The sequence below is a fragment of the Belonocnema kinseyi genome, chromosome 5 (assembly GCF_010883055.1).
Source record: "Belonocnema kinseyi isolate 2016_QV_RU_SX_M_011 chromosome 5, B_treatae_v1, whole genome shotgun sequence".
Taxonomy (NCBI): Eukaryota; Metazoa; Arthropoda; class Insecta; order Hymenoptera; family Cynipidae; genus Belonocnema; species Belonocnema kinseyi.
Window position 1 is genome coordinate 62,947,920 of NC_046661.1, and position 22,620 is coordinate 62,970,539.

General features: G+C 33.8%; 1 protein-coding gene across 5 annotated transcripts in view; it reads right to left on the minus strand.

The window, feature by feature from the left end:
- The window catches only part of LOC117172735 (zinc finger protein ztf-16), a 202,389-nt gene that overhangs the window by 134,493 nt on the left and 45,276 nt on the right, over positions 1–22,620 (minus strand). For 2 of the 5 annotated variants that reach the window (XM_033360907.1, XM_033360906.1), the window contains exon 2: positions 719–852. The exons of 2 other annotated variants lie outside the window; for them this stretch is intronic. In XM_033360907.1, coding sequence (XP_033216798.1) covers positions 719–735 — 17 coding nt within the window. In that variant the 5' untranslated portion in view covers positions 736–852. Of the gene's footprint in view, positions 1–718; positions 853–14,005; positions 14,027–22,620 lie in introns of those variants that run through there. One more of the 5 variants, XM_033360910.1, reaches the window with a different exon arrangement.

Consider the following 22,620-nt stretch of genomic DNA (forward strand, 5'->3'; position numbering starts at 1 on the left):
ACTTTACTTTGGAACGAACTAATTTTAAAACTCGCCCCATACGGAATTAACAATCACAACCCAGACAAATGAAACCAACATCAACCGCACATTTTCATCTACAAGCATATCAACAACAATAGAATCCATGAAGCCTGCAGTTAGCAGCAATTACGTCGCAAAGTGTTATAGTTGTAAATCTTTGTGCACTGAAAATCACGGAAAAAACAACCAAAATCCCACCCCTCAACATAAATCAGGAAGTGAAAGAAGCAAAATAACATTTACTACCAAAAATCTAAGGTTAAATATGAGCTAGCCTTCGAGGAATTTGACAGATGGAGAAAAGAAACAGAAAAATGTTCGGTCAGTGATCATCATCATTATTAAAAAAACATTCACTTTATAGGATGTGATGACGTATCCTGATTTTTATACGAGCACTCACACAATTTTTAAAATGTAACTTTATTTAGAATATTTTCTCCAAAAAGTTGTCTGCATTCTCATGACGTCATCGTATAGGAGCCTTAATTCAAGCGAGACTTAAAATTATTGAGAGTTCATTGTATTTGTTACTGCACGTAATATAAGCTTTATTTTCCAAAATTTCCAATATAGAATTTACGCACAGTACTATTCAATATTCATAAAAAACTGAAGAACGAACGATAAATGTGCCTGTGAGTCTCCATCGATTATGTAATTATTCCACATTAATAAAGATCCGTGTACATACCGTGTGACATTCTTCATACGAGTGTATTCTTTTTCTCCCACTCATGTCAGCTATCATTACCCCCCTATCTCTATAGGGAGCTTTTACATATGATGTCACGCTGTAGGGCCAGTACACGTCAGGAATATCAGAATCTGCAAATGATCGTTCGATTTTAATGAGAGTTTGCGAAATTATCAAGCTATATAAGAGACATTTTGGGCCAACAGGATTAAAATTTTGTTTAATTTTGGGAGTGAATTTTGTCGAAATTTGGAAGTATCAGAGATGAAATTATACATTTTTTTAACTATAAAATTTTCATTAAAATGCTGTATGTAACTTGGCGGATTTTATTAGAATATCGAAGATATTAAATACGATTAGTAACTGGTAACAGTATAGATTTATTATTACTTTAAGATGACTTCATGATAGCGTCACTTATCCAAATGTATCATTTTCTTTCCACTCCCAATCCCTATTCTAGTGTATCTTTCCAAATAAATCCTTCGGTTATCCACGCCTATCTTTTTCTATCCGTTAGGCAATCCAAAATTTTGTCTTCTTTTTCACTCCCTAACTTCTTATCTCATTGAATCTTTTTCTATCTTTTTTTCAAATATAAGATAGCCCTATCTTCTTGAATCTCAGTCTTTCTATATAAATAAATTCTCCACTTAGCCACCTCTATCATTTTCTATTCGTTGGGCAAACTAAAATTTCGTCTATCTTTTTGAATACCTATTTTCCTATGCAAGTGAATCCATTTCTATCTTTTTTTTCAAATATAAGATAGCCCTATCTTATTGAATCCTAGTCGTTCTATACAAACGAAAACTACGCTTATCCAGGTCTATCCTTAGCGAGGTGCGCGTTCCTTGAGGTACATTCCTGACTTAGTACCGGCAGATTCCCAAAAGGTGGCAGACGCCTTTGCAGCGTTCGAACGTTGACTAGTGAGTCCCAAAGCTAGGGAATTTTGTTGTTAAGAATTCTACATTTTTGAGTGGATTCAAATGGATAGAAATTAAAACGATGTATCGTTGATCGTGGGTAGTCTGGGATAAATAAAGCTAGGCATCTTTAAACAACAAAGATAAAAAAAGATAGCTGAATAGAACCTCAAGGGATATCTCCATCTTTTTTTATCCATATGTTTTTATCTTTTTAAATCTTTTTACTTCCAGCAGGGATAGAACGATAATTGTGGTGAATTTCAGTCAAGTTTTAAAAGGGGTCGGGGCTGCCTCGATAACCTTTTTACCCTGCTTTCAGTAAACGAGATTTCAGTAATGAGCATTTGGATATCTTAAAAGCGCATTTTCATCACTTCCACATGATCTGTTTAGTAAAAAAAATACATAATCTTGGTTTAAGATAGAAATAATAAATATTTTTAGAAATTTTACCGAAATTGCGTATTCTTGTATAAAAACAAATCGCGGTACAATCGAAGTTGTAAAGGTATTGCAGGGTGTTCTGCAGAGAGATGTACCAAGTCCTCTATTATTTTAATTGTACACTAGTGACTTTGAAACTTTTTTTAGTGAATCAAGGTTGTAGAGGTCTCTCTGTAAATAATGTACAACAAATTGTATTGTTAGCATACGCGGATGACTTGGTCCTTCTCTCAGATACACCCATAGAATTAAATAGGACACTGGAAGCCCTACAGCTGTATTGCATAGAAAATGGATTGGTTGTAAACACAAGTAAAACTAAGATTGTTATTATCCGAAACAGAGACAAAAACTGTAAAAATTAATTTCCATAAAGCTTGGTGAGGATACAATTGAAGTAAAAGACAATTATAATTATCTTGATGTAATTCATAGTAATTCTTGTCAGTTTATTGATGCTACGAGAAAATTTGTCAGTTCAGCCAACGCTGCAGCGGGTGCTACTATAAAAATCATAAATAGTTTCTAAATAGACTCTAGGTATCAAAGCCAGTGTTTGGAGAGAATAATTGGACTGGCACGGTCTAAGCTAAGAAACAATTATACAAATTGTTCTTCTTTATTTACAGTTCTTCTGTGGAAAGTATCTCTTCCGGTGCAAGCATGGTTTTAAGTGGTGACATCAGAGCCTTATCTTTCCTTACATCAAGATACAAGTTCCTATCTCACTTTTAGAATGGACATGAATTTTAAGAGATTTAAGTCAGAAAGAGTTGCAAATAGTCACTCAGAGCATATTTTTCTGATAAGTAAACAGTATACAATTTTAGTTCAGAACTGCGTGTATTTTGTTTTATCGATAATGTTGATTTTAACCATTTTCTTTATGATTGCCATCCATTTACAGAAATTAAAGCAAAATACTTTACTGAATTGAAGATATGTGCTGACAAAGTAATAATTTTGAAAAGTATTTTATCTTCAATTGACACATCGAGCTGTTTAAATAAATTGTTCTAAACAAAAAACGAAACCCAAACGACACATTACAATTACAAGGAAAGAATTTAATGAAAAATTGAATCCAAAATTTATTTTGGACTTTTTCAGCCGAAATTTGACCATTTTTATTTAAATGTTTATAGTTTAAAAGTGTATAATTTCATCTTCAACACCTCCAAGTTTCAACAAAATTCAATCATCGGTTCCAGAAATGTTAATAATTCAAAATAATCAAACCCAGAAATTCAATATAGAGTAACACTCAAAATTTAACAAATTTAAATAATCCTTTTAGCCCAAAATACCTTTATATGGCACGTTAATTTTAACCAGTTTCCTTGAAATAAAACGACCACTTGCACATTCTGATATTCCTGACGTGTACATGCCCTGTATTCAAGGATCTGTACATACAAACACACACACACACCTCCCCCATGTACCCTTTGTCAAGCTCTGTCACGAAATAACGAGACCCTCACCTGCAATATTACGTCAAATTGTTTCGAACCCTCCCCCTTTTTTACTATTTTTTAATAGTTATAAAAGACTATAGAATCGTCTTTCATAGTATTAAATAGCATTAAGCATGAAAATTAAACGCTACAGGAATTACGACGTTCAGTATGCATACCTTTTCATTGAGAAAAATGTCATCACATAAGAACATATTATTATTTCACTAATAGTCTTTTTGGTAAATGTTGAATAAGAAGAATGGATATTATTTCCCGGTGTTACAGAAACTAAATGTGTCAGAAAAATTATTTGTATCACGAAATTCTTTCCAATGAAAAGGAACCCCGAGATTGGGGCCCACTTGATGACATAGAGTTACGGAAAGAAACATTAAGCCAGATAAATTCTCGATATTGCAAGCCCAGCACGAACACCCTAGGTTGGAAAAAGAGGCACCAAGGCCCTTTTCAAATTGCAACTTCGAAAAAGCGATTTTCAAGAAAAACTGATTTGAAATATAATAATTATAATTACAACGTGGGCTCTTTTCTTCCGGAACCTCACATACAATCAAAAATATATAATTAACTAGAACATTGTGCGCGCTATACAAAATTATCTATCCTTCCTTTAGTAAGTTCAATATGATATAGAATTACATTTGACATTTTGAATTTGAATTGAATTTTCTATTGGAAGACACTTTTACTCATTTTTTTTTCAAATAACTTTCTAGTCATTCTTGAAAATGAAAAGATCAGTTTAGTAACCTTTTTCAATGGGTTAAAAAAAAGAATCGTCAGGTTCTTCGAATTCCCTTGAAATTCAGTGAACTCAATGAGCTTTTTTGAATTTTAATCAGGGATCAGAACCCTTAATTATTAAAGATTCCAGGGACTTAAATGGTTCAGCAAGAGTCCGGTTCGAACCCTTGAGAATTTAAAAGGCTCGGGTCCAGACCCTTTATAATTTAAAAGTTTCGGGTCCGGACCCGGACCCGTCCAAACTAAAAAGTTCCTACAATTACACTTGTAAATTTTACAAATTGGTTGGCGACCAAATGAGAGAGTAGAAAAAAGAAAAGAAAGAAGAACACAAAGAAAATGTTTGTTTGAACGAAATGTTTTTTTTCTTAAAAACTCTCTGATAGATTTGGCTAAAAGTTTCAGATTTTGTCGATTAGACTTACCAAAACAAAGGGTTCATACCCACAAACTAGAAAGATTAATTATCTTTTGTATATACAGCATGTTTTGTGGGTGTTTTCATACCTAAAGCATCCAAGTATAGAAATAATTTTTTAGTTACCACAATTATTAGAGATTTTAGATCCAACTACTAATGTTTGAAATCATATCAAAATAAGCACGCTTCCTATAGTTCGTTAAAAGTGTCTTTAAACCGCCGTAGCTGAATAAAAAATCTGCAGTGATTTTAGTTACTAAAAAATGATGATGTCTATACTTGAATGCTTAAGGTATAGAAACACCCCCAAAACATGCTGTATTCACAAAAAAATCATTAATCTTTCTTGTTCGTGGGTATGAACCTTTTGTTTCGGTAAGTCTGATCGACAACATGTGAGACTTTTAACCATATATATCAAAGAGTTTTTGAGAACAAAAAACATTTCACTAAAATAAGCATTTTTCTATTGAAATACATGTAAAAATCGAAACTCTGACAAGTGTTTGTTAAAAAACTCTCCATTTTTCTTAGTTTTTCATACGAACTTTTGCTCGGTAGATTTGAAAAACAATTTTTTTTCGAATTTTTCGCAAAAAGCCATTTTCTGTACATTTCGTGCGGGGTCCTATGAAGCCAAAAATGGAAAATTCTCAAATTGAACTCAAATTTTGAAAATTTAATTAATTTGGCTGATTTATATGAAAGTTAGTGGAAGGGAATTTTTAGGGGCACAGAACACAAATTAGGAATCAAAAATTCCAAAATTTGATTCAAATTTCGAAATTTTGAAAAATTTCATAAATTTGGTAGATTTCCATGAAAGTCAGTGCGAGGGAGGTTTTCGAGTCACAGAACTCAAAGGCGTCAAAATTCAAAAATTCTCAAATTTGACTCAAATTTTGAAAATTTTAATTATTTGGTAGATTTTCATGAAAGTCAGTACGAGGGGGGTTTTCGTGTCACAGAATAAAAATTTAGAGTCAAAAAACAAAAATAAAAAAATCTGACTATAATTTTGAAGTTTTTTAATTAATTGGGTAGATTCTAGTACAGGGGGGAGGTGGGGTCGAGTAACAGAACAACAATTTGAGGTTAAAATGTAAAAATTACGAAATTCAACCAATCCTGAAAAAGAATTATTTGCAACAAAGCTCAATTCTAAATGCGATTTATTCTGCGCATAGAAAAACAATCGAAATGCTGTAGCAATCGACGCTTTTACTATTTCTTGGGAAAATGAAATTTTATACCTAACAGGGAATTGTTCGCAGAGTAAAATCTTCTAGAGGCAGCAGGCAACATCTTATTGGGCTCATTTTGTAACAAAAAGGATTCGATTCTTTTAGTCAGGAGACTAACGCAATTTTAGAATTTATGACGATGAGTTTCGATAAAGGTGCATCTTACGTCACGTTAAATACCATAAGATCAGCGATAGCTTCAATTTCACTAAAATCTGTTTCCAAATTTATGATAACTCGTTTCTTCAAAAGTATCTTCAGACTCAAACCTTCTCGACTAAGGTATTCGAAAACTTAAGAATATACACCTGGGGCATTATTTCCTAACAGCCGGAACTTTAAAAGTCATGTTCTTACAACTATTCTCTAAATTATCAGAATATGTTCACCTAGCTAACAGTACTTAATCGGCAAATTTGTACACTACGATTAACACCCCTTTTTAAGTGGTGGGAGGGGGTGACATTTTCAACCCCAACGCCTGCACAGGTATATTCAAAAGCCTATAATTTTCTATTTTAACGATTTAAATTTTTTATAAGGGTTTTCAAAAGGTTAGTTATCACTCTTTTATTCTATTTTATTAATGAAAAAACTAAACAATTTTTCAGCTTTTTTTAAACAATTTAATTGTTTATTTAACTTTTTTCGCAAAATCGTTTTTTTTTCAATAGCCTTAAAAGAAAGCTTGACTTTCTGACTTCAAAAAAGGTCCTTAGTCCTTTAAAATCGTATTTTCCAGAGTCTACCACGTAGAGTTGGCATGTTTGATGAATTCCCTTGCCTCTAACTTAAAAGCGTTTTCTAATTGGTTCGCCTTTTCTTCTCACCTGCTTTCTTCTGATTCGCATTTTCTATGATATTCTTTCTGGTTATACGCGTTGCTTTAGTGGAAGTATCATTTTCCTTACAATTTTTTTTCTTTTGAAGTACTCTCCCTATTCAACGTACTTTTAGGGTTTTAAAAAAATGTCACTTTTCTCTTCATAGGAAAAAAGTTTATGATTCAGCTGCCCCTTCTCATAAGGGGTAAGAGCATGGTACTTGAAAGTAACGGGTATTGTTCTTACTGAACCGATCTGCTAATTCCAATGTCATTGGTGAATCGCCATGTTTAGAGCTGAAGAGTGCAACTGTTATCTTTAAAGTTTCTCTTGTCCATTTATATAAATCACGAACACTGAGAATCTGCTTATCTGCTGGACGTTGCAAGATGGCTCTTGATGCAAGTCACCTTAAATTTCCTCCGATTTCATCGCATGGTCCTTTTACACGCGCAGTTGGATAAAAGCTCAGTCAGTTAGAATTCCATATTTTTTATGGCACAGAAGGTTGGCGGAATAATACTTATTTTTTACTTTTTAAACGAAAATACTTCTTAAGATATTCAATAATGTATTGTAGTAGAGTAAGTTACGGGAAATTATCGTCACAAGTTTTTCGCAGAGTTGTTCTATGAAGATATCGGTCTCATCTACTTCAGCTACCAGACTGCTTCTATCTGTTTGTTGCCAAATTTGATCAATTATCTTACTGATGCAGTTTTCATGCAGAAGTTTAGTCAGGCGTTCCTTGAGGATATCAATTCCAGGACAATTTTTGCATTCGCTGAAATGACATGTAGGAGTTGGATTAGGGCACATCATTAATTATAAACAGTTATAATAATCAATTTTTTTCATTCGTAGTCTTCAGTTAGATGCTAAATATAAATTACATCTAACATGAGATGCAGATTTTCGTGATAATGACACACACACAAACGCACACATCTTGTTTGGGTACCACTTCCTTCGGCTAAAACGCAATGTCGAGGCCTAAGCTGTGCAAGTTTAAAAAAATCCATTTTTATTTCTTGAATCTCTATTTTAAAACGGCCGTATAACTCGATAGATTGCCCAACATTAATCGTTTTTTGCATATGTTCGCGAGTTCCGCCTTCCTTCTTTATGGATACAAAATCTTCATTCCCGAGCATTAATCGACTGTTCTCGTCATTTTCATAAAAACCAGTCACTGCTGCTTCAATTTCTGGTGACAGTTTTCTTCCTAGCTTGAGTCCAGACAAAGCCAGTATTCCATGTATTTGAAATGATTTGTGAGCTTTCTGGGATTGACGTACTGTTGCATTAAATTTTTCCATTACCTTTCTTCTTATATTTTTTATTATATTTCCTCTTATATAAATAAAGGTTGAGAAGATTTTTATTTTTCTCAGAAAGGAATCATCTTGCAGAAAACATTATGCATTTGTGACAAACTTCATCTAATCTTGCAGCCAAATAAGTCTGCTTGTATAAAGAAGATGTTCAGTTGTTTCAAAACCAAACAGCCAAGTGGACGATGCTTTCGTTTCAAGACAACTTTGTCTCAGAGTGAAGTTGAAACGTGATTGAGCAGTTGGGCGCAATAGCAGGCGACTTGTATTTGTAGAAGTCATATTTTTGTTATTCCTTTTTTCCTCTTTTTTCCTTTTTTCTAAAAATACAAGTGGGCCGTTATAGCACATAAGCGTTTGCAAAAATATAATATGCATACTTTGATACTTCGAGGATATATGCGTTAAAAGGAAATTTGAGTAAATTATCAAAAATTAACATAAGATTCGATTGATGATGACGATTGAGCTATTTCTAATACAGTAATAAGAATTTTGTAAAGTACAGGTGCACCGTTAACGATTTAGAACATATTATATGCAGTGGGAGACAAATTAACAAAAAGTACATAAACTTGAATACCAAGGTTTGTACCAGTTTGATTGATATAAGTGTTAGTGCGGTGTCACAGCAGAATGGCACTATTGAGTGGTCGAACTCTTCAGAAACTGTCAAAGGATCCATTACCCTAAATTCCATTAGTAGACAGTAAACACTTGTGAATGGATTGACCCATTTCAACAATACCATTATGCTGTGAACGCACAGTAGTAGCCTCACGAATAGGACACGGCACATATTTGTAAATTTTATTCGAAAACTCAGCTTCGTATTTGGCTTCGGAAAGAGCTATATAATACGGATGAACGATTTTCTCATAGAAAATACGTACAAAATCGCGGGTTTTTCCCAATTTTCCTACTTATTTTTGACTATTCAGTTAGAGTGTGGTAAAAAATACTGAAATGTAGGTAAATTTATTAATGAAAGAAATCATTGTTTATAACTGTTTCCTCCTGAAGTAATACTACATAATTTTAATGCAAATAGTTTATAATACATAGGGCCCATTCACAAAATACGTGATAAATTTTTCAAGTGCTTCTGAGCCTCCCTCCCCTTCGTGATTTTTTCTCAATTTTGCAACTTTTTTCCAACTTTTCACTAATATCAAGGCAATAGTGCATTAAACTTAAAATTAAGAATTTATTTTTGTTCCACTTTCAAATTACTGTGAATTGAGGATTCTTCACTTCTTTTTCTACTTTTCACTTACAGTGCTGTAACTATTTCTGTAACTAAGAAATATTAACTATTCGAACGAATAATTCTTGCTCATGACTATTTTCTCCTGAGTTGGGATGAGAACAGTTTCTAAAAAATGAGGTATTACTTTCTGTTGATAAATGTAGATTGGAATACATTGTTTGGAATACTCATTACTCATCACAGTACCTTACTCTCAGAACAGAGTTCCAAAATAAGATTCTGTCCAAAGTAAGATTCTGTCCGCAATTTTGAATATTTGTTTCTGATTTCTTGTATACGTCATCTAAATATTACTCTCTCGGCTTAGACGAAGCCGGTTTTCGGATAAAATGTTTATATTTTATTTAATAATCAAATTAGAAAGAACAGTAGAGAAAATTTTCATTGGCGCTCAGTGTAGCCGTGTGTGGATTCTCGCAGCACTCTTCATCGACCCTCGTAAAGCTCACGAGGTACACTCCCTGGAGCGCATTTAATTGCTCGTAAATAATGACCCTTTCATTATTATGAAATGCGGACCAGTTATAAAAACTGAAATCAGGAAGATATGGCTTGATTCAATTGTAATAAGCAGAATTAGTTTTTTGACATAATTTGCAGAAATTGAAAAAAAGATTCATGAAAATCGGTTAATATTTGCAGTAATAATGGAAACATTTAACTATATTCAAAAGAGTACCCTTTGCCGTAAACTTGACATCTACTCCCTCAATCTGAATAATGAGTATTCAATTTAAAAGTACCGATTAACAAGTCTTATTAACTTTAATAATGGAGGGGCAGGCGGAGAAGAAGTCTCTCGAGGTGCTGATAGGCGAGATCAGAGGGTTGAGGGATAAAGTAAGGGGGCTATGGAGCATATGGAAAGTATGAGGGAGGAACTGAGAATAAGAGATGGGAGATGGGAAAAGGAAGTAAAAAAGAGGAGGAAAGTAGAAGGATTGCAGAGGGAGTTGACGTCGGTGAGAAAGGAAAAAGAGAATACAATAAAGGAGATGAAAGAAGATATTAGAGTGTAGAAGGAAGAGGAAGATGAGGAGATTAGAAGAACGAGGGAGGTAGATGGAGAGGAGCTGAATGAAGAGGAGGTAGAGAAAAAGATGAGGAAGTTGAAAAATCTAAGGCAGCAGGGCTAGACGGAGTAGAGAACGAAGCGTGGTTATTTGGCACACAAGATGCAAGGCAGAGGATGAAGGGGGTAGTGAAAAAAGTATGGAGGGGGAGGGATTCCCAAGAGGGTGAAGGGAGAGGTTGATCGTTGTCAGATAGGCTGCGCAAGGATGTTGAAGGGAAAGGAATATTGCCGGAAACGCAGGAGAGCTTTAAGGAGGGTAGGAGTATTATTGACAATATTTACGTCTTGCAGCACGTGGTGAAGAAAGGGGAGTGAAGAGGGGCCTGATCGAGAGGGTAAGGGAGGTATACGAGGAGACGAAAGATAGGATGAGAGGAGGGGAGAGAATCTCTGAGGGATTCTGAATGGATATGGGGTTGAGGCAAGGGTGCCCACTTAGCCAAACGCTTTTTGCAATTTTGATCGCGGATATGGAGTTAAAGGGAAAAGCGGTGCAGCAGGTAAGAGAGTTTGTGTACCTGGGCTTCCTGTTTCGAAGGAATGGGGGAGTAAATGGTAATATAAAAGAGAGGGTGAGAAGGGCAATTGTGTTGGGCTTGGCAAGGAATACGCCGAACTATATTGTCAGGAGGGAGACAGGAAGAACGAGTTTAGAGATTATAAGAGGGAGTCGAGCGTGTAAATATGAGGAGAAATTTTAGGAAGAGGGGGGAAGTAAGCTGGTCAGGGAATGTTTGTGGGAGAAGCAGAACAGGCATAGTGGTGCAAAGATGGAGTTGGAAAGGAAAGGTATTTTAAAACGACTGGACTGCAGAGGGATGAAGTGAGCAGGTTGCACGAGGAAGGAAGGTATATAAGTTGGTGCAAAATAATAGCATGGAGAAAGAGAAGGCAGAAGGGGAGGAGAGAATAAGAGAGTCAATATTTAACGGGAGCTATGTGTGGATTATGTTAAGTTAGAGAGAAGAGAATGTGTGAATAGTGCGAGAAGGGGGATGCAAAAGTTGAGCGCTGATTGGAGGAATGTGAAGAGGTGAAAAGAAGTGGGATAAGCATGGAGGTATTATTGCATGAGAGGGGGGACAAAAGGGCAGTAGCATGAGTGAAGGGGGTTGTGGGTAAGATGGAGAGGAAGAGAATTAGGCGTTAGCCGCGAAGACAGCGGCTGGCAATGCGAGGCATAACGTGGAAAGAGAGACATGAGTGCGAGGCGAGGCAGGGCGCAGCGAGGAAGGTTAGGATATAGAAACGAGCGATTGGAGCGAGAAGAAATCGATTGGTTACTTTTATGCGATTGATTGTTTTTATATTTTTGTTCCGCCGATAGTTGTTATACAATGATAAGTGCTCCACCAAAGAAACTTAAATTTGCCATATTTCTGCTCTTCGACCTTCTAGAAGTTTTCTCTCTTGATTTTTGTCTATTCTCCTCTCTCGGTCCTCGGTTTAGTGGATCTAGGAAATTCCTTTTTTCTTTATTAGCTTTCTTTTTTTTTTTAGTTTCTCGGTTCCCTGTTTAAAGGACCTGGGATCTTCTTTTTTTTGTTACTTTCATCGTCTTCTTATTTCTCGGTCCTCTTTAGAAAGGATCTGGGATCCATTTTTTCATTTATTACTCTCTCAGTCCTCTGGCGAGAGGATCAGGGATTTTCCACCTACGTGTCTGTCCTCTGTTTATAGGATCTGATAATTTTCCTCGTTCATGTATTAGCTTTCTTATTTACTCTCTCGGTTCTCTGTTTAGAGTATCAGGGATCTTCTGTCTTTTGTTACTTTTTTCTTCTTCTCATTTCTCGGTTTTCTGTAGAGAGGAGCTTGGATCCTTTTTCGTTTATCACTCTCTCGGTTTTCTTTTAAAAGCATCGAGGTTTTCCTCCTACGTATCGGTCCTTTGTTTAGAGGACCTGAGACACTAATGGGCCCTAATTGACACTAATAGAACCAATTGGGTAACCTTACATAACGAATTTGTGAGGATCTTCACTTGGGGTGATTGGTAAAAAGATTGATCAGCAACCTGAATCAGAGCAGTGTTGCGGAACGAACGTGTCATTTACATAAATAAAACGAGAATTCTGGATCAATCTAAAAATTTTTGATCCCTTCCTCACATTACTCCTTTCCCCACCGAGTGAGTCACGTCTACCCCGAAAGGGAAATGTCTTAATGATGTAATAATAAAAATGTATAAGCCTTCCTTTTTACTCTCTCAGTTGTCTGTTCAGAGGATCTAAGATTTTCTGTCTCGTTACTTTCTCTGCCCTCTGTTAATAGGATCTGAGAATATTGTCTTCATATTTTTTGGTCCTCTGTAGAGAGGATCTGGGATCCTTTTTCTTTTATTACTCTCTCGGTTCTCTATCAAAAGGATAAGGGATTTTCCGCCTACGTCTCGATCTTCTGTCAAGAGGACCGAGGCAACGTGAGCAACACGAGGCAGTGTCTTTTAACTTGATATGGATCAACACCGAGTGAATCGGCCGAGTAACGAGCTTGTTTCAAAACTTACTAAAAATCACCAACTTTTGCGAAAACCAACTGGCTTTAATTCTTAACATTTTTTTAACAAGCTCAAAATAAGATAACACCTTCAACAAAAAAAGTTACTCTTTTCGGTTGCTTTAGAATTTCTGCTATATGACGTGTACAGAATTGTACAACAACTAAAAATTCGAGAAACCAACCAAAATCCTCGTCACACTTTTTGATTTTTTGCAGAGATTTTGTTTCATAAATTGTGACAAAACTAACAAAAAAAACTGAATATCAACCAAAACTAGCAAAATTTCTTCTTGATAAATTGGTTACCATAATTTAAATAACAAAACATATTTTCCGACAGCAAAAGTCAGTTTTTGAGATTTCTCCCATAATTTCTGTTTCATATATTCTAACCAAGGTTACACAAAGTCTCTACCTTTGGAAAACCTTATAAACTTTTTTTTTAGATTTGTTACAAAATTGAAAAAGAAATTAATTTGTTTTTTATTTTTTAGAATAAAAGATTATTCGAGAAACCTAGCTAACCTTCTTTTATAATAACCTGTTAGCAAGATTTAAATAACAAAATATCTTCTCTATAAATAAAAGTCACTTTTTCGATTCCTTGCTGAATTTTTGTCACATAACTCGTAACAAACTTAACAAAAAACTAAAGATTTACCAACAATTTCTATCAAAAGGCAAATTCATAAGAGACTCTTTCCTATAAACAAAACTCACTTTCTTCTCTTTTTGCTGAGATTCTGTTACATAATTTGTAAATAAACCAACCAAAAAAAGTGTATTACTTAAGTAAACAATTTTTTGCTGATCAATGGTACTCAAATAACAATACAATTTTCACTAAAGATAATCAGTAAACTCCATGCATTTAAAAATGTTTCACTGACTGCACCAGTAGAAATTGTACTAAATGTTAAAATAAAAATTTACTGAACGGACCCACTTGTAGCTGCTTCTTCAGTAAACTCTCACTAATTCGAATGTAGCAAGCAAAGGTGAATACTTACTAAATGAAGAGTCGAAAAATGACCTTATGAGTTACTAATTCGACCGGAAATAATCCTCCTTTTCGTAGAATTAAGAAAGAGAAAAAATGTATGTGAATACGGTAACATTTGAAGGAATTATCCGATTGGATTGCTTTTGGCACACTTTGTAAGGGTGCACAAGGACGAGTTTGTTACTCAGCTATTTTGGATGTAAATTCAAATAGAGCTTTTAAACAATTGTTAAGCCAACTTTTTCCAAAAGGTGAACATTTTATCTGGCGTTATTTGTGGCACTCAAAAAGAAGAAAAATATATTCTTATGCCTTTTTGGATTAAAAAAAAAACCAGAGATATAGCATTTACGAAACCTGAAAAAAAAACGAAAATGAAAATTTTAAACCAAATTACGCACGATATGAAAAATAGTAAGAAGATAAAAATATTGCTTTTCAGAAGCGCTACAAGCTTATAGAAACGAAAAACAAATGAATGGACGAAAATTATGCAACGAAAACAGATTTACAATTTTCTTACTAATCACTTTTTGATGGGATGCGAATTTTTTGTTTTGTTCGTAAAAAAACATTGAAAATTTGAACAAAACGAAAAGCATGATATAGTTTCAAGAATGAGTTTTCTTGGTTTGCATGTGTTTTTAAATTGTGTTACAATTTATGTGACATAAATTTTGAGGAAAAACTAAGAGGGTGAATTTTTTGTTAGAAAATAAGTTTTGTTTTTGAAATTTTGGTGACAAAGTTTCCAAAAAGGAAAGTTTTCTGGGTTCCCGTGTATTGGCATTTCTTGTTATACTTATTAAAATGCAGGTCATGGAAATTCCGTAAGAAACCGGAGAAAGTAAATGTTGTTGATATAAATGTTACCTGTTCTTAGGCTTACTTACAAATTTGTTAGAAAGCAGGTTGGCTTAATTTTATGAATGTTCAGGTTTTTTTTTAAATTTGATACAAGGTATGTATAAGAAATTTGGAGAGGAATCGAAAAGGGTAACTTTTGTGAGAAATGTTTGAGAAACAAGTCTACCGGGTTTTATGAATTTTTATGTTTTTGTTAATTTTTTTACAAATCATGTAACAGAAATTCTGAGATATACGTATTTGTGATTGTTTAACCTTTTTAATAAACGTTGAAGAGAAGGTTTCAAAATTTAAAAGGGTTTTGGAGGGTTGAACTTTTCGTTTTGCAATAAAGAACGGAAGAGTGATAACTCGTCAAGGAAATACCGAATGCGAAATCTGAAGTGTGTTGCCGAAAAACACACATTTTCTCAATGTTGGAAACGCCAGCAAGTGGTCGCTAAAACGCGCTTTTCATTGGTTGATTAGGCCCAACTTTGAAGCTTTATGGTGTCCAAAACTAAGCTACGCACAATTTTTAACGAGAAGACGTTTTTGTTTATTTTGTTGTACATTATCACATAGTACAGGCGGTTGTATGAGCACAACAATAGTTTTGTTGCAGACTGAACTAACTTATTTATTTAAATTAACCACATATTTGTAAGCTCACCAACATTATTTTTTCTAATTAACAAAAATATTTACATTTTACAAAATAGTTTTGATAAACGAACTCAATATTTGTAATCACAACAAAATTATTTTTTGTCGAGCCAAATAAACTTAAGACTTAACAAAATATATTTCTTGGAGCAATGCCATCTTTGTCAAGGTACAATTATTTTTTAAAGGGAAAAATGTATTTTGTCAGTAAAATATAAAATATTTTTCCGTATAAGGAAAAACCTAGAAAGACAAAATGTATTGACTCAATCAAATGTCTTTGATTTTTGGAAAATTCGCTTAATTAATCACAATTACTCTACAAAATACTCGGTAATTAGATGAAAGAGTGATTTAAAAAAATGTTCAAAAAATGAAAAGCGATGCTAATTTGATTTTCAATGACGAGTAATTTTATACCTGTAACATATTTTTATATTTTTTCACCAGGTCGCTAGGGAGGTCCAAAAAATAGGCGAACTTTGGCGTCACTCTTTAAAAAAAACTTTATTAATTCTAATTTCGACTCCTGCGGTTTGTTTTAGCCACACTAACTTTTGAAGGATTTGTCCAATCGAGACAGCCTTTGATACAATTCTTAAGGTTCCCAAAATGAAGGTTAGGTTCTTTAAGCAGATATTTCCAACTAAAATAAAAAAATGTATAGCAATTTCAAAGTTTGAAATTTTTTTTATTTTAGCAATTTTTGTCAAAATTTCTTGCAAATGGGTAGAAGACTTGCAAATCACCCAAATGAAATTTTCAATTTCAATGAAAATTAGAAAAGTTATATACCTTTGAAAATTAAAAAAATTTTAGAAAAATAGAAAAAAATATTGTTTTGATAGATTAGGAAATTTCATTAAACTTCTTCACTAAATATCAAATATATTCAGGAACTCTTAGCTTAGTTTTTTGATTCGCCAAAAATTCAAAAAGTTAGAGCTTTTTCAAAATAAAAAAAATAAAAACCATGAGTTTTAGAATTTTTTCCCAAATTTTCTGGTACCTGGCAAAAAGACTTGCAAATTAACCTAATGACATTTTTGAATTCGATATAAATTTAAAAAGTCATATGCTTTTCAACATTTTAAAAACTTTAAAAACAAAGACAAAATTTTTTGTTGTATAGTTTAAGAAATATCAATCTAAATTTCTACTAGATATAAAATATATGTATTTCTTAATTATTCTCACGAAGTTCTTTAATTAGACAGAAGTTTAAAAAATTGGATCATATTCAAAAATATGCCATTTTTGTTTTTAACAGAACCATAAGTTTAAAATGTTGTTTTTAGCAGATTTGAAAAAGATTTACAAATTATCTTAATCATTAAACGCACGAAAACGAGTGCGAAGCCACCAAGAAGAACGTGCCCGCGCAGCGGGCATATTTTTTCCACGTATTTGTATGTATGTACACACACACACACACACACACACATATATATCATATTCTATGTAATATATGCATATATATTATATATATTTCCACGTCGAAAAAAGCCAAACATGCTCAAAGAAGTATAAAATCACAAGTAATAAAAATAATGTCATAAAATACCAAAATACAAATTTTAAACGATGTTTGTATTTCCAATTTTGATTCCAGGGTCTTCACGATATTATATTGGGATCATCGACATTGCTTTTCCACTTCACCGAAATTTGCAGGCAACCTATACAACCAAAATCCATAAGTATAACGAGCTAAGGCATGAGGTAAAAACAATATGGAGAAATGTAAAACATTCATCCTATTGTGATTTTGGTTACAGGCAGCTCAGAAGGCGGTTTTATTAAACACCTTTGGCATTGTAAGAAACTTTCTCGACCTTTAAGAAGCAATCGATTAAAAACCTATGGAGTGACAGGTGGTAGCTCTAAGAAAGCATCCACAGATGACTTTTGTGACCTTCAATGCTTACGAACGCTGTTTAAGGCAGTATTCTACTTTTAAATGCTCGAAAAAAGCTATAGGTCCGCGCTATTGTACAAATCTCAAGAATCGGTGGTCTGACCCGAAAAAATTTAACAGTTTTAGATTCAGTGTTGCTGGACTCATGTTGAATCTAAAACTTTTAAATTTTTTCGTTTCAGTCCGCCCATTCTCGAGATTTTCATAACAGCGCAGAACTACAGACGTTTAAAGGAGTTGACTTTAACTGACGCTTTTATGTATACATCGATATCATTATTAACAATCTCAGAAAAAATGCACAAAAATAGCTTTATTTTCGAGCGTTTCAAAGTAAAATACTGCCTTAAGTATAACAGCGTTAAAATACGAATTCCAAATTATACCATGCTCCCAATTTCATACCTACAAGTTAAAGAAAAAAATAATAACCCTACCGAAGCTCTAAATAAGTATATCTATAGGTAAACCTTTATCTCCACCTTTGCAGTTTACCGCGTAAATTCTTCCGCGGCTAGAGGCCAGACTCTAAGCAGCAGTGTTTTATGATGTCCCTTCTGTAAATTTCCCGCTCTTGATTACCTTCTAGGATAGAAGGATCAGGAATGGATGACGTAGACATTCCGGTTGCGTCGGGATTGGTTGCTTTAAGGATCCATGATCGTAGCTTCTGGAACTTCTCGTTGGAGATGGATATCAGCAAAATTAAGGTGCAATCTTTGGTATGAATTGATATAAAAAAGAAAATAGAACCAGAAAGCTGATAAACGATGTTAGTAAAACCATTTAACCCTGGGTACATCAAGGTATTGACATCAACAATATTGGATGAGAATATAGACTTCTAAAGGCAGAGACTTGATGTTCTTACTGCTAGACGGCATTAGTGCAAGAAAAGTAGTGGAAGAAGGCAACGAAATCGAACCTTTCAGGCAGATGAAAAAAGGTTCAGCCGTGAACTCAGTGCAAATCAAAATAACCAGCAAGACACTACGTGGTTCCAATTAAAGAAAGCAAGAACAAGCAGTAACTCTGAAATGGTGGTGACTAACATCACAGCTTCAAAGGTTTCAACAGTTTTAAAAAGGGCACTTAACTGGAAAGCTTCAAGTCCGGACATAGTTCACAACTTCTGGTACAAGTATCTCACGAAGGTTCATTCTTCATTGACAATGTGTTTTCAGAAGATCATTGAACATCGTTAACCTGATGCCAGGCTTTATTCTTAAAGGTACTACGTATTTGGTGCCTAGAAAACCAGATGCTCAAAATCCACCTAAATTTAGACCGATATTAAGTACTTAAATAAAATGTAGTCAAATTTAAAATTTAAATTGGGGGCTTCGTTAACCTTTTAATTCTGCGCTGTCTTTCAGATTTTAAGGTTAACTGGAATCATATATTTCGCACGCGCAATTATAATTGCATTTTGAATTATGAATGTGTTCATTATATTTTATTGGACTTAGCTAGTGTTTTTAGAAACATTTCCCAATTATTCTTTAAATATCGATCTCTCTTGTAGAAAATTCAAATATTTTGCTATAAATTTGGTTTAATTGTTTTTAAATAATAGTTCGTTAATCCAATATTAGTTCGGAATTGATCGTACTTAATTGCAAATTAAACAATTTGGTTACAGAGTGTATGCATTTTATTTCAAGTTCGTCTTTTTGGTAAAAAATTAATCATCTTGATTGAAAATTTATTTTATTTTATTAGTTGAAGATCCATCTCCCTTCCTGAGAATTCAACTATTTTTTACTAAAAGTTCGCTATTTCATTATTGGTTAAAAATGGATAGTTTTTAGTTTCAAATTGAACACTCTGGTTGAAATTAAGCTATTAAGTTGAAAAAGCCACCATTTTTATGACCCTTAATATTTTATAGATAGATCATCCGTACTGTTCATAGTCTGCTTTCGAGAGTTTAGATAAGGCGAGAAAAAAGTATGGGTTTTTAAAGCATTGACTTGACATTTTTAAAACAAATTTTTCAGGAATTTTAAGAGATCTCAACAGATTTCAGGCACATTCTACAAGATTATAAATAAGTTCATGCGATTTTATGGAATATATGGTATACATAAAAGTAAATTTGAGCTTTGGAAGTTATTACTTATATTATAATAGCTCATGTAACCTGAAAACGTACGAGGGAATTTAAAAAGATCCCTGGATTAGGCAAAAATCGAAAAAATTCGTCCCTCTTTCTGAGAAGTTAAACTATATGGTTGTGAATCTTTGTAGGCCAACAATTTAACTATGTGGTTACAAATTCAACTATTTAATTGAAAATTTCATTGTTTTCATGAAAATACAACTATTTTGTTAAAAAGTTAGCCTTTTTTCGAAAATGTAACAGCTTTGTTGAAAATTCGTCTTTTTAGAATGAAAATTTACATTTCTGGCAGAAAAGTTTTTTGTCAAAAACACAAGATCACAAAATAAGTGTCGTAAGTCGGAGGTTAGGGTATGGTTTCTGTATGTACGAGGTTTGGCTATTAAATAACCGAACTGATTTTCTGGGCGATTATCAATTCGCTGACAAGTACCTGCGAACTCTTCCCGCTCTTCTGCGCTTGTCGGTGACGAATTCCTCTCCTGTATAGAGCATTCTCATGAAGCCATACAAATTTTCAATGGCCATACTTCTGATGGAATAACATTGCCTGGATGCCTGTATAGTTTGCATGTTTTGCCGGAGTTTAAAAAAATCGTTTTTCATTTGTCGAAAGGCAGATTGAGTAGTTAGCAAAATTGTCGGGAGATGTCAAAACCCACGGCCGTATACACACATCCGGCCCTAGCGGAAGAAACGGACAGGTTCCAGAAAGACCGCGTCGGAAAGATTCGGAAAGAGGTTCCTTTCTGATCCTTTCCGAATTGTATGGGAACGTTGCTTCCGATTTCTTTCCGAACTTCAAGCTGTCCTATGAGCTTTTCCAGAGATTTGCAGATTTGCTTTTCCAGAGAATTGCAGAGATCATATTGATTCCTGTTGAATTCAGCAAGGATGATTCCTAATAACCTAGAAATACGGAGATTTCATAACTCAGAAAACCCTTTTGACTTTCGTACATCACGTACATTATTGCTGCACATTATCACATCTAAATATTCCAAATTTCAAATATTCAATTTGCCCAAGTCTCATTTGTAATTACTACAGTAAGTCATTGATAAAATTCCTTCTTTGTATGGTAGAAATAATAAACCATGAAATATAAATTGCACTGAGCTTGACTGAATGATGGAAAGCCAAAAGAAGCGTCACTTTTATCGATTTTTATATTCACAATAAAAAACAAGGTTTATTGAAAATGCAACTGAGCACAATGAACTTTTTTACTGAAAGCACTATGGGAAATTAGGAATATCCGAAATCTTCGCTTAATCACTCACTCACTTGCTTTCAGTGGTGCGATCGATAAACCCAATCGATAGTAAGAATTCGACTGCACTAATATTTGACTGAACCAAAAGAATCAAATGTCATTATATTTTTAAAAAATGTCGTTGGTGAACGCCAACCACTGCCAATGATAATAATGAATCTTGTAGATCTCACCAAAAAGTATAACCACATTTAGTTGCTTTGTTTCAAATGATGTTTGGTTCAAAATCGAGTTCAAGGCAATCGAATACCTACCATAATCGATATGAATGAAATCGAAGAAACAAAATGGTAACGCAAGAATCATTGATAGCGACTTTCCAAATATTTTTGTTTAAAATCATGCAAATATTCGGATATACTTTATTTTTTAAAATGTTTTCAGTCACACATTCTGTTGTGCAGTTATTTTTGGAGTAAATCTTTTTTTTTTGTGTCAATATAGAAATGGAGCCAAATAATGCTTCTCCATGTCCAGCTTAGGACAAATTATATTTAATAACCAGCTTGAACATTTTTTGACAATACAAAAATAATAAAAATAACATAAATATATGTGAAAAATAATAAAATAGTTATGAAATTTTCCTATTTCTAGGATTTTTGCAAAAATATTTATACGTCAGTTCATTTTCAATATATAATAAATAAACACTGGAATGTGCGGGAAAAAACTCGAAAATTAAGTTAGTTTTATTAATTGTTGAAAATTCAGCAATTTTATTATAGAGTCATTCTTTTTGGTTGAAAATTCAACTGTTTTGTTGAAAACGCATTTTTTCTTGTTGTCAAATAGTCATATATTTCAGTGAATTTGGCATAATTTCGGTCAAAAATTAATCTGTTTCATCTCTTTTTATTAAAAATACGACAACTTGTAGTTGAAAGTGAAACTTCTTTTAAACACTTTTTTTCGGTTAACGATCAATAATTTTAGCTGAAAAATGTATCTTTTTAAAAATAATTTATCTATTATTATTACACCATTAAGCCATTTCCCTTTCGGAGTAGGCGTGACTCACTCGGCAGGGGAAAGGAGTAGTGTGTGGAAGGGATAGAGATTTTTCAGATTGATCCAGAATTATCGTGCTATTTAAGTAAATAACACGTTCGTTCCGCAACACTGCTCCGACGCAGGTTGCTGATCAATCTCTCTAGCAATCACCCTAAGCGAAGATCCTCACGAAGTCGTTATGTAAGGTTCCCCACTTGGGTCCATTAATAGCCAAGGTCTTTGTTTCAGGCGTCATTCACTCTACTGACATTCTTTTTATTAACTATTTGCCGCCATACTTTCCTGTCCTGGCATACTTCTCTAGCTTCTTTTATGTCTATGCATTTTTTCATGCAGGCTCTCGTGTTTCTGTGACTTCTTATGTCTCTTCTAAGTAGGGTCTCATTCGCACATTCTAACCATTCTTTCCGCGGTCTACCTCTGGGCATGCTGCCTTTTACTTTACCTTGATACACTTGTTTCGTTAGTCGTTCATTTGGCATTCTCTCAACATGTCCGAACCATCTTAACCGATTTCTTTCCCATGTGTCTACTAGCGTCTCTTCTGCACCACATTCTTTTAGAATTGTCTCGTTACTTACTTTGTCCATCAAGGTTTTCCCGCATATTATGCGCATGAATCTCATATCAGTTGCGTTAATTTTACTCTTATCTTTTTCTTGATAAGTCCATGTCTCTCTACCGTATAGTACAGTCGGTACAAATATAGAAGTATGTATTGCCATTTTAGCTTTATTTGATATATTTTTACTTCTGATAAGGGGACCTGCTCTACCAATA